The following is a 14,736-nucleotide window of genomic DNA, read 5'->3' on the forward strand; positions in this document are numbered from 1 at the left end:
TAATTGACGGTAATAAGCTGTATTTTCTTGAAAAATTAGCTTAGCTTGTATTGAAACAATGCCTTGTCATGCGAAATGTTATAGCCTGTGACCTGCTACAAAATATGTAATTGATATTCATCCTCAAATTCAGCCACAAAGTCAGAGCTCGTTAACGTTTTTTACATGGCAGCCGAAATGATTCCTTCTTCGCCAAATCACAATGGCGGCAGTGCCTGGCGCGGGTAAACACGAGCATGGCTCGCACTCCCACTCATGTGCTCGAGTCAATGTCGAGCCAGAAGCCAGCAAGACTCGTACGAATGTGAGCCACTAAAGGGTCTTTGCACAGTTGAGATATTTTGATAATTTTCTAGAGCAGTGGTTCCCAAACTTTTTCAGCTGGCGATCCACCTTTCCTTATAGGAATACCTCCACGGTCTATCGGTCCATGGTGGAGTAAAAAACCTTATTTGTATCGTATCCCTTCCTTATGTATATATAATTTACTATCAAATATTGCAAATATATACATATGTATGCTTTTTTTAAGATACCGATTGATTATTAATAAACAATTTGTGTTCTGGTTTGAAAATGGTTGACAGAATATAAGTGCTTTGTAACAAAACAGTTATTTATTTAACAATAGATATGTGTTTGCAAACGATTCGATTTGTTTCGATTTTTCTTATCTTTTCTGATGGTTTATTCGATGGTTTCTGATAGTTTTATGTCAAGTCACGTCCCACCTGTAACCCTTCCGCGACCCACTAGTGGGTCGTGACCCACCGTTTGGGAACCACTGTTCTAGAGACCTCTTCAGTGGTCGTGATAGCTAACGCCTCTCACTCATGTTCGATTCCAGCTCACGGGATGACTCTGACGTTTGGGAACCTAGTTGATTTGTAATTGTTACTGAGTTAAGTATATGCTCGGAGACCCCGTGGATTTAAACGTAACAGACTTTGCCATGTTTTTTTCTTAGCGTATCATTAATCGTAAACGCTTACTGAAATAATAGAAAAATTTTATGGCTTAGTTTCAACACCTAATAATTATCTGCAAGATTAATGAAAATATACCAAACACATCATAAATATAAGTATTATTAATACACTTTTAGAAACTGCAGTAAATTTATGGAATTTTAATTGAAGATTTCTCCTGAAAAAAAAAACGAAGAGTTCTTCATAATTTAAGATGGCTAGCTAGATTTTCCTTGAAACCATGCCGTATTTGAACATCCGAATTTTCTTTTGCATAAACAGGGCAAACACACACATAGAAGAAACAAAAGTGTGTATGCAGTAGTCTAAACTACTTTTTGAATGCTTGGCTTATATAAAAAGATCATTCTTGTAGATTCATGTACAAAGTAAGTGAACTAAATACCCGTAAAGTTACGAAGAAGATGATATATTTAAAAATGATTTCTAGTACCTTGGTTAGTATAAGGTGGAATGTTTACAAATGAAGCTTGACATACACTCGTTTCATCGCTAACACAAATCATTGAAGTTTACCGGGCTGATTTATAACTTCAGTTCATACACGGAAAAGTAACTATGAAATGTTCGTGCCGTTTATATGTTCCACGTTTTTGTTGCTGAGTTTCGAAGTTCAGATTTTCCCCTTCTCTTTTCATCGCTAACACAAATCATTGAAGTTTACCGGACTGATTTATAACTTCAGTTCATACACGGAACAGTAACTATGAAATGTTCGTGCCGTTTCTATGTTCCAAGTTTTTGTTGTTGAGTTTCGAAGTTGAGAGTTGCCCCTTCTCTTTTCATCGCTAACACAAATCATTGAAGTTTACCGGACTGATTTATAACTTCAGTTCATACACGGAACAGTAACTATGAAATGTTCGTGCCGTTTCTATGTTCCAAGTTTTTGTTGTTGAGTTTCGAAGTTGAGAGTTGCCCCTTCTCTTTTCATCGCTAACACAAATCATTGAAGTTTACCGGACTGATTTATAACTTCAGTTCATACACGGAACAGTAACTATGAAATGTTCGTGCCGTTTCTATGTTCCAAGTTTTTGTTGTTGAGTTTCGAAGTTGAGAGTTGCCCCTTCTCTTTTCATCGCTAACACAAATCATTGAAGTTTACCGGACTGAATTATAACTTCAGTTCATACACGGAACAGTAACTATGAAATGTTCGTTGCCGTTTCTATGTTCCGCGTTTTTGTTGCCGAGTATCGAAGTTGAGAGTTGCCCCTTCTCGTTGCAGGCCGATCGCTACAAGCCCATCGCGTCGCAGATCATCAACAGGTTCGGCGAGGACGCCGATCACATCTCGGTGCAGAGGATCACTCTGCCGGACCTCAGCATCCCGATGCAGATCGGGCGGCGCGAGCAGTTCTCCCTCTTCATCCCCAAGCACCGCAGGATCGCTGCGCACCTCATCACCATCTACTTGGGTGAGTCGCTCGACGGTGTCACTCGCGCTCTATCTTCTGGGCAGCTTCACCGCACAAGGCAACACCATTACAACGAGTAAAACACATTAAACTCTGAGCAACTCTTGCCCAAACCACAATTATGACAGGTGGCACTCTCTCTCTCTCTCTCTCTCTCTCTCTCTCTCTCAACGTAGTTTCCCTGTGTTTAATCTGCTCAAAACCCGAGTGAACATATCCTGCAAGCCCCTCTTCCCTCATATTGCCTCTCAATCCTCTAGTAATTTGGAACATTGGAGAAGCAACTAAATCCTTCTAGCATATTCTTCACAATTCTGAAGTAAACTCGGCCCAATCGATTCGTAGACTTTCCTTCTTTTTCTTTTTCTTTAAGCTGTCGACCTGTCCAGTTGGTACCTCTGAGCTTTTTGGTTAATGTTGACAAGAAGATAGTTCATTCAACCCTCTACTCAGTCTATGTTTTACTGAATATTTACAGTTTTTTCAGCACACAGGAGTACACTATCTACGACTCGTTGATGATGACAAATGTTGTGTTTTCCCCACACCAATCCTCAGGTAAAGTTAATTATACTTATTTATCATGTCCTTCACTGCGTTTTTGTTGTAGAAACATAAAAAAAAACAATATATCACAAGTGTCCCGTGACCTCACACACGGTTACAGTACGACGAGAAGGCTGTATGAAATTTCAGTGCCTTGCTCTTAGAGGCCACGCCGCGCTAGATGCACCAGCGAGTATCGCACATATCATTCCGCCTAAATTATACATATACACCACTGACTAGGCGGGCCCGTTAAAGACTTGTTACTCACAAGTTTTACTTAAAATACTCATTTGAAAATATTTAGTGACTGAATGAGAGTTGTGACAAAATAAGACACTGACAAATTGACACCCATGCCTTAATTTGGGACACAAACCTCGAACACATCGCACAAAAACCTTGCGTGCATCCAATTGTGCTATGGAGGTCGGCAAACCACTCAACCGAAGTGGCCATCTGCATTCGAGAAAAGCCGAATGTGGCCTGAAGCAGTATTAAAAGAGTTCTTGGGAAGATGTTATTCGCCATAAACATTTATCAATACACATCATGGTGAAAAAACTAAAGGTATTGTTTAGTAATGTTTGAACATCAGAATAATTTTGGTTTCGTTATTTAATAGTCACTTAGAGCAAATTTGGAGAAAAAAAATTTCAGGAGGAAATGCCTTATAATATTGGATAAACAATTTAACATCTAAGGCCATATTAAAAATAAACATGTACCGAACTGTTGATCTAACAAACACGAATTATTACCAAGAAATATGAACAATATGTTGTGCCGCCAATTAGCATTTGTTTGCACAATATTAAATTTGAATTTTGAACCATTAATTTTACCAGTAATTTTGCAGTTAAAACTTAAACTTTTTCCGTGCTATGTGCACTCCCATTTAATATTTGTCAGGCCAGTCTCCCCAATCCATTCCCAGTGCTAGATCTGATTTTACCGAGTCATTGCAAGTCAGCCAGTGTCTCGTCGTATCCCCGCTTGGAAGCACGCCCGTCGCCTGTATTTCTCCTCCGAGCCGTGATCAAGACGGCTTATCCCTGCGTTTTCCCAGGGGCCTGTTTTTCTCGGAGCTCTCCTGAGGCAAGCACCTAGAGGCACACCCGCGAGTCGTTTTACCCAACGTCTCGGCAAATCTTTGGCCTTGGTAGAGCTTAATTTCCCACCATCGTGCAGTTTCCTTCCCCTCCCCCCTTCTCCAGCCTTTCCAGGGAACCCTGCCCAGGGCACTGATCGGCCACTAATCCCGGCCGAAGCCAAGGACAGCTATCGGTCTCCGAAAGTACCTCCTCTGCCCTCTCGTGGCGGATTTGCGAGTTATTTCCCCTGGGTGTTTGAACACCCGCTAAACGCCTGCCCTCTGGCGCCTCACGCCACAAGCAGTGCCCTGCAATTCATTTCCAAGCCACCAGAGCACTCCACTAGTCCCCTCCATAAGCTCCGTGCTTTCGAAGTCACCTCTTGCGAGAGATGCACGAGTCGATCTCTTCTTGTTTCGGACACCCCTCAGTAGGTCGCGCTGCGATCGGCCACTAACAACAACTTCGAGATATCGAAGTCAGTATTTCTCGACCACCCCCTCGGAAATCTTCGGAATCTTTCGGACCAGATCCCGAAGTCCCCCCCCCCTTTTCTTTCGATAGCAATCGCCTGTTTTAATTACGAGTCGCTACCGCCACGCAGGGACTCCGTGCCGTGCTAGCAGACTGGACACCTCGGATCATCGGCCAGCAAACAGCAAGACTTCAGTCGGTCTTCGTAGGAAAACGTAGTCGGCTAGTCAAGGGATGTTGTCCCTAATATATATCATAACCAGTAATTAATCATTCTCTTTGCGTAGTAGAAATTGTTATACTTTGATAAATTCCTAATTGTCTTAATTTATGGAAACGTCCGCGGCAACCGCACATGTTCGGCGCTTGTCTTCGCCTCGCATCCTGGCGGGCTACATTCCTGAGCACTAGGAGTTTGGTGAGTTTTTGCCAACCTTTTTATTCCCCGACCATCACCGTTTTTGGTGGGCATTTTCGCCAACTTACTGGCTGTCTGTGAACCAGTTCTGACCGTGTTGGATTTGGGCTTGTTCACAGACAGGGTTCAAGAGCCTGGAGCGGACATGATGACCGACTCCTCGTTCCCTTCCCCGGGAACCCAGGATTGCTAAGACGGCCTTGGTTGCCTTTAACACATCACCTTCGGCCATCTAACTTCAAATCTCCATACCTCCAAATTCTTAGTGATGTCTACAGCATGACAATTAAATTACTACGTTGAAGATGCTTGATCAAACGAAACTATTCCTTATGGGACTTTAATAACTCTAAGCACAAAAAAAATATAACTCTGGGATTGTTTATTTTAACATTTTTATTGTTTCTGATTCTGTTTGACGATGCCAAAGGAAAACTAATAGTAATATTCTAATTAGGGCCGGCCCATGCATCAAATGTTCTTGTTTAAATTAATTTGCCAACCCATATAGCAAATATTATACTTTTAATATATTTGGCAATACATATATGTAAGTTAAGTTACCTTTTAACCTGTTTACTGAGATCATGTATTGTTGGTTTATGTTCATTTAGTTAAAAGTAAAATAAATATATAGGCACATACCTATATATAGACGAAATCGCATTTGTTATTATTTTGCATTTGAAACTAAAAGATCCACCAGTCTCCCAAAGTTATTTTAAGGGGACATTTACGTTACACTAGAGAAGAGGAGAGTGTGTAACAAAGTCTCGGTGCAATACACAGCTTTCGTAAAAAAAATGAGTGTGACAGCCTTGGAACGCCCTTGGAACATAGCTGGTGGAAGTGACCCAGACCTGCGAGGGTGCTCAGTGCGGACCTGTGTGCAGGCATGCGGACCGAGAGTGACTTCATGTCGGCGGCAGTGTACACGCGCGACGTGCTCAACCCCTACCTGTACAACTACGCACTGTCGGTGGCCATCCTGCACCGGCCCGACACGCGCAACCTGCCCATCCCGCCGCTGCACGAGGTCTTCCCAGAGAAGTACATGGACAGCAGGGTGCTGGGCCGCCTCAAGGAGGAGCTCAACATCGTGGACGCCGGCTCGCGGGTGAGTGGGCACCTCCGTGCGCTGTGGACATGCGCGGGTTGCAGTCTGGGCCACGTCAAGTGCCTTGCGTAGTGCCTCCGTGCGCTGTGGACATTCGCGGGTTGCAGTCTGGGCCACGTCAAGTGCCTTGCGTAGTGCCTCCGTGCGCTGCGCATGCCCGGGTTGCATTCTGGGCCACGTCAAGTGCCTTGCGTAGTGCCTCCATGCGCTGCGCATGCCCGGGTTGCAGTCTGGGCCACGTCAAGTGCCTTGAGTAGTGCCTCCGTGCGCTGCGCATGCCCGGGTTGCAGTCTGGGCCACGCCAAGTGCCTTGCGTAGTGCCTCCGTGCGCTGCACATGCGCGGGTTGCAGTCTGGGCCACGTCAAGTGGCTTGCGTAGTGCCTCCGTGCGCTGCGCATGCCCGGGTTGCAGTCTGGGCCACGTCAAGTGCCTTGCGTAGTGCCTCCGTGCGCTGCGCATGCCCGGGTTGCAGTCTGGGCCACGTCAAGTGCCTTGCGTAGTGCCTCCGTGCGCTGCGCATGCCCGGGTTGCAGTCTGGGCCACGTCAAGTGCCTTGCGTAGTGCCTCCGTGTGCTGCGCATGCCCGGGTTGCAGTCTGGGCCACGCCAAGTGCCTTGCGTAGTGCCTCCGTGCGCTGTGGACATTCGCGGGTTGCAGTCTGGGCCACGTCAAGTGCCTTGTGTAGTGCCTCCGTGCGCTGCGCATGCCCGGATTGCAATCTGGGCCACGTCAAGTGCCTTGTGTAGTGCCTCCGTGCGCTGCGCATGCCCGGATTGCAGTCTGGGCCACGTCAAGTGCCTTGCGTAGTGCCTCCGTGTGCTGCGCATGCCCGGGTTGCAGTCTGGGCCACGTCAAGTGCCTTGCGTAGTGCCTCCGTGCGCTGTGGACATTCGCGGGTTGCAGTCTGGGCCACGCCAAGTGCCTTGTGTAGTGCCTCCGTGCGCTGCGCATGCCCGGATTGCAGTCTGGGCCACGTCAAGTGCCTTGTGTAGTGCCTCCGTGCGCTGCGCATGCCCGGATTGCAGTCTGGGCCACATCAAGTGCCTTGCGTAGTGCCTCCGTGCGCTGCGCATGCCCGGGTTGCAGTCTGGGCCACGTCAAGTGCCTTGCGTAGTGCCTCCGTGTGCTGCGCATGCCCGGGTTGCAGTCTGGGCCACGTCAAGTGCCTTGCGTAGTGCCTCCGTGCGCTGCGCATGCCCGGGTTGCAGTCTGGGCCACGTCAAGTGCCTTGCGTAGTGCCTCCGTGCGCTGCGCATGCCCGGGTTGCAGTCTGGGCCACGTCAAGTGCCTTGCGTAGTGCCTCCGTGTGCTGCGCATGCCCGGGTTGCAGTCTGGGCCACGTCAAGTGCCTTGCGTAGTGCCTCCGTGCGCTGCGCATGCCCGGGTTGCAGTCTGGGCCACGTCAAGTGCCTTGCGTAGTGCCTCCGTGCGCTGCGCATGCCCGGGTTGCAGTCTGGGCCACCTCAAGTGCCTTGCGTATTGCCTCCGTGCGTCATTCCGCCTCTGCTTCGTGGTTCGTGCCACTCTCGGCATCCGTGTTGCCTTGCGCAATGATAACTACTGGTACTTCTTTCGAACACTGTTCAATTTGATGCAGTTTACATGGCATGGATCATATTTTGGAGGATTTTGAAGCCAAAAGGGCAGGAAGATAATTTTTTTTTTTTCGCAATAATGTAAACACCTTTATTTCTATCTATGAGAGGACTCGGCTGTAAATTTTTACATGTCCGTACCAGCCAAAGTATTATCAGACTGTCATTTATTATGTTAAAAAATAATACTAAATCATCAAAGGGGGTGTTGTAGACTATTTGTTACATAATTTAAAAAAACATTACAATTGAGCCAAACATTATTAAAAAATTTATTATAATTTAAAACAGTTAATGTAAATAAAAAAAGAGTCCAGATCATTCGCTCCCCACTTAGCAGTTGGGTTTGGTATTCCAAGGCAGACATTGCAATTAATCAGTGGGAGGGAGGAGTTTCAGGGTGCTCCTGTGTCCACAATTTCGCTACTTATTCTCACCGCTTTACCACTTATATGTCTCGAATTACATCGATGTCAACGAAGTGTTCATTGGTTAGTCACCAAATGGAGTGGAGTGGTTTGATCTTAACAACATGGTCATTAGTACGATGAGGGGTGATAAGATGGGAATGGAGCATTGACAGAATGAATGTGTGGGCCAAATTGGAGTATTCCGAGAAAACCCACTGGTTAATGGAAAACAAACGACCACAACGGTTCACTCATGCGAGAAAATTTTGTGTGTTCGACCCCATTGGGAATTGAACCCAGATCCCCTTGGTTGGAGGCAAGTGATCTTCCCACCACTGTGGTGTACCCTTAACACTTTCCCCTCTTCTAAACAGATAGATACAAATTAATTCACTTAGTGTTATATCTGTTGAAAATAATTTGGGCAGATAAACAAATGGATGGAAAGTATCGAGTTTAGATTTTTGAACTACTTCTTGAAATATTGCAATGATGAGAAAAAAATGAGAAAAAATCATCATGGCGTGTGAGACCGAGCCTTAAATGTGACCATCGTAAGGAAACTTGCGGTTTCCGTTTAAACCTTTGTAGCTGAATTAAACCAGTTATTGAAATTTTAAATAAAGGCATGAAAAGTTGGTCACATTTTATTTTCAGGACATTTGTCGAATGGACATGCGAGTATCGGTATGGTTATTGCGCAAATACGGTTGTCACGGTGTAGGTGTGTGTGTGTGTCGCAGGTCCCGCTGGTGATACCTCAGGACTACACAGCATCCAACCTGGAGGTGGAGCACCGCTTGGCCTACTTCCGCGAGGACCCGGGCCTCAACCTGCACCACTGGCACTGGCACCTCGTGTACCCGTTCAACGGCCCCGCCAGCATCGTCAACAAGGACCGTCGTGGGGAGCTCTTTTACTACCTGCACCAGCAGATCATGGGCCGGTGAGTGGGCTCTCCTATTGCCTGCACCACCAGATCATGGGCCGGTGAACGAGCTATTCTACTGCCTGCACCAGCAGATCATGGGCCAGTGAGTGAGCTCTCCTAATGCCTGCACCACCAGATCATGGGTCGGTGAACGAGCTCTTCTATTACCTGCACCAGCAGATCATGAGCCAGTGAGTGAGCTCTCCTAATGCCTCCACCACCAGGTCATGGGTCGGTGAACGAGCTCTTCTATTACCTGCAAAAGTAGATCATGGGCTGGTGAGCTAGCTTTCTAATGTCTGTACCAGAAAATAATTGGCCAGTGAGAGAGACCTTCTATTATCTGCAGCAGTAGATCATTAGCTGGTGAGCGAGCTCTACTATTGCCTACATCAGTATTTTATGAGCCATTGAGCGAGCTCTACTTTTGCCTGCACCATCAGATCTATGGTGTGAGCGAGTTCTTATTTTGCCTACACCAGCAGATCTATGACGTGAGCGAGATCTTTTTTGTTTGCACCAGCAGATCTATGGCTTGAGCGAGCTCTTCTTTTGCTTACACCAGCAGATCATGGGCCGGTGAGAAAGCTCACCTTCAGGCACGGGGTGAGGAATCGTCCGTGATGTAGTTGAAGCCTCTCTCTTCACCATCGCCATATTGCAACACTCAAAACTTTGCAGAAATGTAGCTTGACCTCGTGTTGCAGGGTCAGTTTTTTGGTACCAACCACCTATCAATGTCTAAAAATATATATCAATATTTACAATGTAAATCATTATTCGACTGACAAAATTCATATGAATGTTGATTACATAAAAACAAGTCAAAAACAAAAAAAATAATATTACTTATGGTCTAACGTGCATCACAAGGCTGGTATACATATTTGAAGTTGGTGCTGAACAACTGATTTATTGCAATTAATAGAGAAAGTGTTTTTAAGATGGGACACTATGAGTATAGCTAATTTTTAATTTAACAACGTACCACAACAACTGTAAAACTTGTTACTGTTGCAACAAATGTTTTAACTGAAATAATTGGTGAAATAAGACATCATAAAATGTCATGGGAACAAAGAATGTTACCAACAATTATTTCAATAAAATAATCTAACATTGCTGCGAGTTTTGAGGAGTTTGTAGGAATTTGTTTACCTAGACATTATCCAGTCACACAATGTGATATCTTGAATTATTTATTATTACAAAGAACTCTGGTTACAAACCATCCAGAAATCTTCATTAATTTATGTATATTTTCGTAAAATTACGCTCAGTGAGCTTCTTTACTTCGAGCATAAACTCTATACTAACTAAAACCATCACACTGTAGTTGATCCTACAGCAAAAACACTCCTTATTCGTTCCATGTGCATAATAAACTTATTTAAAACGGAACACAGATCTCGGACGTTGTAATTCAGCGTTGTTTCCTCGAAGGTTTAGTTGTCTATAATTATGAACTATTGTTTATTCGAGGTGAGTTCTTCTTAAAAACTGTCTGTTGATTTTATTGTAATTTCTAACCGTGTGGAGATAGGAATTATCAGGCGATGGTATCATGTGATGTATTTGAAGTCTTTTTTTACATCACCATGGCCATATTACAACACTCTAAACGTTTTTGGAAATTATTATAGACCACCCCGGATGATGATTAATAAGTAACAACCAGAATTACAGCCGCTAAACACATTTACTTCAATAAAATAGTCTTCCAAATATGTTCCTGCATTGCAAACATTAAACTTCACAATTGACCCACAACTATGGGGCAGATCATCGGCTGGACAAAATGTAACTTCACGCAGTATCCATGAGGTCATACATGCATACATGCCTTTGATGTATGAGCATTCACCAAATTTTCATGGAAAAGGTCGAGCGATAACAAGTCTTTACATTCCCGCAGCGCGAGGCATGACAAACTTCAGACAGGTCACGCGCCGTGGGAACAAGCATCGATTGCGCGCGCTAGCAGACTGAGGCAGGGTTTGCACCCACCTGTAGGTACAACTTCCGAGCATATTACAAGTCTTTACGTTCCCACGGCAAAGGCATGACAAACTTCAGACCATCCACGCGCCGTGGTAACAAGCAGACTGCGGCAGGGTTTGCACCCACCTGTAGGTACAACTTCCGAGCAAATGACAAGTATTTACGTTCCCACGGCGCGAGATGTGACAAAGACCAGACCAGCCACGCACCGTGGGAACAAGCAGACTGCGGCAGGGTTTGCGCTCGCCCGCAGGTACAACTTCGAGCGGTTCTGCAACAACCTGAGCCGCACGAAGCGCCTCATCAACTGGCGCGAGCCCATCGAGGAGGGCTACTTCCCCAAGCTGGACAGCCTGGTGTCGAGCCGTGTGTGGCCGCCTCGCCACGCCAACGCCCGCCTCTCGGTGAGTTCTCGCGCTCTGTGTTTGTGAACCTCGCATGCTGCACAGTGGCGTAGCCAGGATTTGTGTATGGGGGGTGTTCAGAAGCATGGCCCCTCGTATTAAAGCGGGGGGTCCGGGTCCCCCGACAAAATTTGGTTTTTAAGGTGTAAAATAGTGTTATTTTGACAGTTTTCGGTACTTAAATTTAACTATTTAATGGTAAAAATTGTATTAATTTTAATATGAAATTTGTTTGAGTGATGAATAAGAAATTAATTAAAGATTTCGAGCTGGGGGGGGGGGTTGAACCCCTAACCCCCCCTCCCCCTGGCTCCGCCCCTGATGCTGCAAGACTTCTCCAACACTCCAACTCAAAACCTTAAAACTATAGCTTCTTTCATAAACAACGTTCTTAAAACATAAACATCAAATACAGAAAACCGAAACACAAGTCGAAACCTTGTGTTTCTGTATCTTTCGGATTATAAATGTGTATTTTAAAATGTCATTATTTTATTTTTTTTATTTTTTTTTTACATCTTGCGTTTCTTGCGTGGTTTATAAATTTGGTCATTGGCTCGCTGACTCCTGATCAGTCCTGAACGTTTTGGATTCTGGCCACTCGCTCGTGCAAATCCGCGGTCGAAATAAAACACAATTTTGCGAGAATGTGTAAATTTTGACACCATTAGAAAATTTTAAATGTCGTTATGTGCAAAAACTTATTCTGAAGGAGAAAAAATTATCTATATTTGTAATCATTTAAATACTGTAACAATGATTTTACGTATTATTTATGTAACAAGCCTAACCACACCTATCTTTTACTTTTGAACATGTACGAACGCGGATTATTTTGACCATGGATTAAGGAATAACCAGCAGACGGAATGCTGTGACGTAGTTCAAGTCAAATTTTAAACCTCGCCATCGCCATATTGTGTCGCCTAAAACATTACGAAAATTGTGCTTGATAACGTATGGTTAGTAAGTACAAATCAGAATTTCCATGGTAATTTTTAATTTTGACGTGACATCGTCTAATAAATCGATGAACGCCGGCTGCACGCATAAAAAATTGTCCCCTAACGCACATTGTCCCACTACGATGTGTCCCGTTACGCTCACTGTACGCTTGCGCCGCATCTCTCTTCCACTCGATTGGAACAACCATCGATTTGACTTTTCAATCATGATTTCGTCGTTTGAATTATTAATATTATGTAATTTAACGATCGTCCTTCGATTTTCAGCACAATCGGTACGGTTATTTAAAAGTAATGTTGAATTTTCAAATACGTTTATGTACGAACAATGGTGTTTTACAATTACACATAATAATTCAAATATTATCTTTGAAAGATTTGTGCAATGGGAGTGAATGAATTGATGTAATTTTTTGGACATACGCCATTGCAAAGAACTTTTTCTGTTGAAAAAAAATAAAAAATAAAAAATAAAGAAATAAATAAATAAAACCCCAAAAAGACAAAAAACACAAAATTAAGCAAAAAAATTGCAGTTGTCAACAAGGATATAAACAACACAAAATATTCCGTAACAGGAATATGGTCAACAAAACAAAGAAAAACAAAGAAAAATGTACTAAGAGAACGAAAAAAAAACCACAAATGATGACGACACAGAAATATTGAACCCAAAAAAAAATCAGCACAGCGGTTGAAACGAAACAAAAACCCGACAAAACGAAAAGACGAAACAAACACAATAGTTTTCCAAAACAGAATAGAACGATAAAAAAAACCACAAATGATGACAGCACAAAAATATTGAACCCAAAATAATTCAGCACAACAGTTGAAACGAGACAAAAACACGACAAAACGAAAAGACGAAACAAACACAATAGTTTTACCAAAACAGAAACAAGCGACGTTTCGGGAACTGCTATCTGCTCCCGTCCTCAGGCAGAGACGCACATGGTACGGAAACACAGGTGCGACAGGTGCGACTCAACAGAAAAAGTTATTTGCAATGGCGTATGTCCAAAAACTTACATCAAGTCATAACAATTCAAATTACACCCGGGATCTTTTGCACAATGTTTTAAAAAATATTGTAACACATTATAAATATGTTTGGTGTATTTGGGATGCGTATTTGTTATAAAATCGTATTATAAAAACGAAATAATATTATTCCCTTACGGTGCTTCCATCTACGGTAACGGACGCGAACCGTACGAATCGTGCTATCTAACCACTTCCGCGGCAACCAGGCACTCGTTAATACATATTTTCCTTTGTTTATCGCGAGGGGCGTTATTATTTATGAATTATAAATAAAATTTCGTGCCCGGGGCCACAATTGCATATCATTTTGAGCACTGGAAAACATAAAAACGTAAAATATTCTCGACGAATTTTAATCTCAGCCCCAGCGCACCTCGAGCATCTGGGTTGGAGATTAAAGCCGAAATTCTTTCTTAAACTTACTAATACTTATTTTATTAACTGCAAGGGCATTTTTATTAAATTCTACGTTTAATTTCACGACGAACAAACTTCGTCGTTAAATGTGTAATTGCGAAAAAGCGTAAAACATTCTCGACGATCTTGAAGTTAAATAGCAAACATGTATAAAAGTTATAGTTAAAATAATCTCTTCGTTAAAGTAATAAACATATTTGAATAAATGAGTGCAAATTAAAGTAAATTCATCAATTAAATTGTAGATTTAATTTCACTCCTTCTGTGTATCCATACAAAATAGGTATAATTCAATAAAACTGATTCAATTTTATTCATAAAAGTTGCAATCATTTCATTAATGTTTTGTTATGAGCTCACGTTAAACTATCGTCCGTAAACCGACTTTACAAACAACCAATTTTAACTATTTCAGTCGAAATAGGTAAGGTTAGGTTAGGGTAGGATAGGTTAGGTAAGGTTAGGAGAGGTTAGGTTAGGTAAGGTTAGGTTAGGTAAGTTTAGGTTAGGTTATGTTAGGTTAGGTTAGGTTATGTCAGGTTTTTTTTTTAAACGAAAATTCATTTAAAATTGTTTTACAATTTAAATAAACAACGCACGATGTACTTTAGCCAATGTTGTGTGCGTCTAACCAACATGGCGCAATAATTGGCTCAAGAAGAAAAAATGGCTACAGACACTTACCATATAATTATGGAGATGTGGCTACCCACTAATTTTTGCGTCTGCCTTGGGGGTTAATGAATCTTAGATTTCTCCTCGCGTTCATAGCATATACTATGTACGTGAATATACTGTGCACCCCAATTGTTTTGAGTCCATAATTAAACGGCTTTTTGCCAAAAGTCCTGTCAAAATCATGTGACTACACCCCAGAAGCCAAGCAACTGCAGACAATGGCCGCTA

At 43.1% G+C, this 14,736-nt stretch overlaps 1 protein-coding gene across 1 annotated transcript in view; it reads left to right on the forward strand.

The window, feature by feature from the left end:
- The window catches only part of LOC134529131 (phenoloxidase 1-like), a 76,183-nt gene that overhangs the window by 21,143 nt on the left and 40,304 nt on the right, over positions 1 to 14,736 (forward strand). Inside the window, exons 3-6 of the mRNA XM_063362900.1 lie at positions 2,221 to 2,410; positions 5,836 to 6,059; positions 8,809 to 9,011; positions 11,251 to 11,401. Of these exons, the coding sequence (XP_063218970.1) occupies positions 2,221 to 2,410; positions 5,836 to 6,059; positions 8,809 to 9,011; positions 11,251 to 11,401 (768 nt within the window). The remainder of the gene's footprint in view (positions 1 to 2,220; positions 2,411 to 5,835; positions 6,060 to 8,808; positions 9,012 to 11,250; positions 11,402 to 14,736) is intronic.

The sequence above is a fragment of the Bacillus rossius genome, chromosome 2 (genome assembly GCF_032445375.1).
Source record: "Bacillus rossius redtenbacheri isolate Brsri chromosome 2, Brsri_v3, whole genome shotgun sequence".
Classification (NCBI taxonomy): Eukaryota; Metazoa; Arthropoda; class Insecta; order Phasmatodea; family Bacillidae; genus Bacillus; species Bacillus rossius.